The sequence below is a fragment of the Echinops telfairi genome, unplaced genomic scaffold (genome assembly GCF_000313985.2).
Source record: "Echinops telfairi isolate 266 unplaced genomic scaffold, ASM31398v2 ScPeMD7_2010;HRSCAF=2546, whole genome shotgun sequence".
NCBI lineage: Eukaryota > Metazoa > Chordata > Mammalia > Afrosoricida > Tenrecidae > Echinops > Echinops telfairi.
The window spans coordinates 18,607,669-18,611,336 of record NW_022105908.1 but is presented as its reverse complement, the minus strand read 5'-3'; the positions used below and the strand labels follow the sequence as shown (position 1 = coordinate 18,611,336).

The window sequence follows — 3,668 nt, the reverse complement described above, 5'->3', positions numbered from 1 at the left end:
GGCTTTTAACTAAATAAAACACATTTCTGACCCTCCCCCTGCAAGCTTTGGATGGAAGCCAGGGGTCTGTGGTTTGGGATATCCTTCTCGGGGACTTGGAATGGACAGCAAGATTTGGGGATGAGCACGCACTAGTGTGGGGCAGGGAGCTCAGGACACTGGTGAATGAATGACTTGTCTGAGGCTCAGCTTTCTTTGATGTTAATGCAGTAAACACATTTGACTTCTCTATAGGGCTGCTGTGGGAGTCAGGTTATTAAAGTCATTTCTGTGGGAAAGCTGGCTGGCTATAGTGAGAGGAAAGGGGTTTTAGAAAGAGGCAGATCTGGATGGGAAGTCCACTTCTGACGCTGTGCAGACATCGATAGTCGACCAGCTTCAACCCAGGCCCCCCCTTTCTCCTGACAGAACCAGAGGGTGCTCACGGTGTGTGGTCGTGAAGGAGCCCGGCAGTGTGGTGGGTGATGAGATGGGCCGCTAACTGAAAAGTCAGCAGAGAAGTGTGGGGCTTTCTTCTCCCATAAAGACAGTGTTCTACTCTGCCACACAGGGTCGCTATGAGTCGGGCTAGAAACCGTGGCAGTGAGTGTTGGGTGTTTTGTTGTTGATTTTGTGTCTTGAGCTGTGTACTGACCACAAGGCCAACAGCTGGGACCAACCAGCAATCTCCGAGGACAGAAGATGAGGCTCTTTTAGTCTAGGAAATCCACCGGGGCAGTTCTATTCTGCCCTATGAGCTGGACTAGATCAGATGGTAGTGGGCCTGTGCCAGGGTCTGAGCTGTCATTATTACCCAATGACAAGGACGCTCCCAATCGCATTGTTTTGGTTTTCGCTGTTGCTGGGGTGCTGGTAGTTGCTGCAGCTGTCATATTTTCTGGTGCTTTAGCTACGGTATTGTGCTAAGTTGTATCTGAGAACCTGTCTGAATATATATATTTTTTGAGAATGAAGTAGGAATTAAAAGGAGAGAAACCGTAAAAGGCTGGTTTCTACTTAGTCAAAAGCTCTAAGTCCATGCAGAAAGAAGGCACAAAAATAATTTTGTTGCATTATTAATGGGATCTAAGAAATAGTTCAGTTAAGCAACCCACAGCTGCATTTATCACACACTCGTCTCTGATTAAAGTTGATAATAAGCTGCAGGATCGGATATGGGAAGAGGCCCGTGATACTGGGGGAGGGAGATGGATACCAACCCTGTGGACCCTGCTGCTTCCCAGGTGCTTGTCTTGCTGGAAACTGAAGGCCCTGCATCTTTGGTTTGGGGCCTAGGCGGTGGGGTGGATGGGGTGGGGGGAGAAGGGCTTTGGTTTTCATTGCTATTGCCACCTGCCCACGGCATGGCATTTCTGGACCCACACTTGTGCCTTATGACCCACGGGAATGTCCATGACTCATCTAAGCCAGCTGCCCTCCCTGCCAACAGGGTCCTGCAGGTTCCTGTCGCCCATTGGCTTTTGATCATTTCAGCTGCTGATGAATTCCACAGCACCGAAATCCAGCCTCCCGAAGCTCTCATCCCACAAACCTTAGGCATAACAAGAGTCATTACAAAGCGATTTTTTGGTTTGGTTAGCTTCTTTTTAACAAATGCATTCATCCTCCATTATTATTATTATTATTATTATTATTATTATTATTATTATTATTATTTTTATTTTTTAAAGACTGAACAGCAAAAACCCAAACCGCTCTTTACTTTGGAAGTAAAGAAGATCATGCCGCCAGGGGGTCCTCTGGGGCCCTCAGCAGACGTGCCTGCTCCCTGCAGGGTCCCTGCCATCCACGGCCGGCCGGATCCTGTCCTCGACAGACTTGAGGCTTTTGCCTGATCCTTGGCTCCTTCTCACACCAGCATGGTGGTGACGTTCCCTCAATCGGTCCGGCCCGAGTGCTCCTCCCTCATGGCCTTCACGAGCCAGTCTCGCTCGGTCCCCTCCTCCGAGTCGCTGGAGTCGCTCATCTCCATGGTCAGCAGCTTTGAGTAGTTGATTCTCTGCTCTCGGGGCAGCCTGGCCTGGATGGCGAGGAAGAGGGCCAGCCAGAGGAGCAGGGCCACGGCACAGGCCCGGTAGAGCACAGCCAGGCCGGAGTGCATCACCACGAAGCCCGCCACGATGCTGCCCAGGCTAGACCCGCCCCTGTACAAGTGACCCTGGAACATGGCCCTCAGAGACCTCTCTGTCCCAGGAGTGGCCAGGTCCTCTAGCCAGGCCTCGACTGCCCACCAAAGAGCCCCATGGCTGAGGGCGCTCAAGATCTGGACGGGGAGCACGGACCACCAGCTCCAGAGGAAGGAGTAGTAGATCATTTGCCCCGCGAGGCAGGCCAGCCCCAGGCCCACCGTGCCCACCCTGGTCAGCTTTGCAAGCAGCGCCATCCTGAACGGGTGGAGCAGCATCTCCCCCAGCAAGCCGAGGGCGACCGAGAAACCCATGACCAGTTCGCTGCTGCCGTGGTCTTCCATGTGCCAGAACAGAAAGTTCTGCACGGTACTGGCGGCAGCTCCTGCCAAGAAGGCGGTGAAGGCCAAGAGGAGGAGCCGGGGGCTGGCCCCTAGAAGGGACAGGGCTTTGATGGTTCTGTGGCTGGGCTCTCGCCACCGGCAGGTGGGGATGGGGAAGGCGGTGCTCACCAGCAGGGCCAGGGTGCTGACCAGTGAGTAGCCGTAGAAGTGCACCACGCCCCGGGGGCCACGTGTCACCAGGTAGCAATCCATCTGCCCCACCAACGCTGCGATGCCACACACGCCCGCGGATGTGCCCAGCAACCTCCAGACCCACAAGCTTCGGTAGCGGTCAGTGGCATCTACAAAGTCCAGGTATTCGTAAAGGCTGTCATCTGCCACCGGCTCCAGGGGGGCTGAAAGCAGCTCCCAGAAGACCAAGGTCCCCAAGGAGAAGATGAAGGTCCATCGTAACCCTCCCAAGGAAAGGGCCAGGGCCAGGGCTTTCTCCCTGCCCGCCGCGGACACGTTGGATGGCTGCCCCAGCTCTGGACCCTCAGGAGGCACAGGCCCAGCAGTACTGACCTCCCCAAAGGAAGAGCGGTGGTGGAGGAGGCTGGGAGCTTGGGACGTGGTCCCGGGTCCCTCCACAGTGTCCACTACATGGCTGGGCCGATGACGGTGAGGCTCTGGGTCACCTTTATCTGCTGGTCCTGTTCTGATGCCAGACGCTGCCAGGATCCCAGGCCTCTTGCCCACAAGGCGGTTGGGAAGTCCTACTTGGTGGGGTGAGGCCGACTCTGGAGCCCGGGTGATGTTCACCATCCGTGTGACCCCCAGTGGCACGCCGGTGGTGGCCATGCGGTTGCTTCCATTACAGGAGTGAGAGGCCAGGTCTTTGTCCTGGGGTGGGATCAGGACCATCAGCAGGCTGGCTCCCACCGAGCCCAGCAGTGAGCCAATGAGAAGCACTCTCCTCTTCTGGTAGCTCTTGGCCAGGAAAGCGCAGAAGGGCGCCCAGAAGGCAGTGACCAGGTGCTTGCTTCCCATTAGGATGCCCACCCAGGGCGCCGTGAGACCCAGCTGCCTCAGGTAGAGGGTCAGGAATGGAGTCACGCAGCCATCACGGACCGCACACACCAGGTGGAAGAGCCTGGCCACCCCCAGCGCCCGACTGATGTCCCACTGGGGGTTGGCGCTCATGGCGGCCGGGGCCCCC

At 56.1% G+C, this 3,668-nt stretch overlaps 1 protein-coding gene across 1 annotated transcript; it reads right to left on the bottom strand.

The window, feature by feature from the left end:
* Nucleotides 1-1,642: 1,642 nt before the first annotated feature.
* On the bottom strand, nt 1,643-3,652 carry MFSD6L (major facilitator superfamily domain containing 6 like). Its single transcript, XM_004713014.2, has one exon. It carries the CDS (start codon nt 3,650-3,652, stop codon nt 1,877-1,879), a length of 1,776 nt encoding a protein of 591 aa, XP_004713071.1. The 3' UTR covers nt 1,643-1,876.
* Nucleotides 3,653-3,668: the final 16 nt, after the last annotated feature.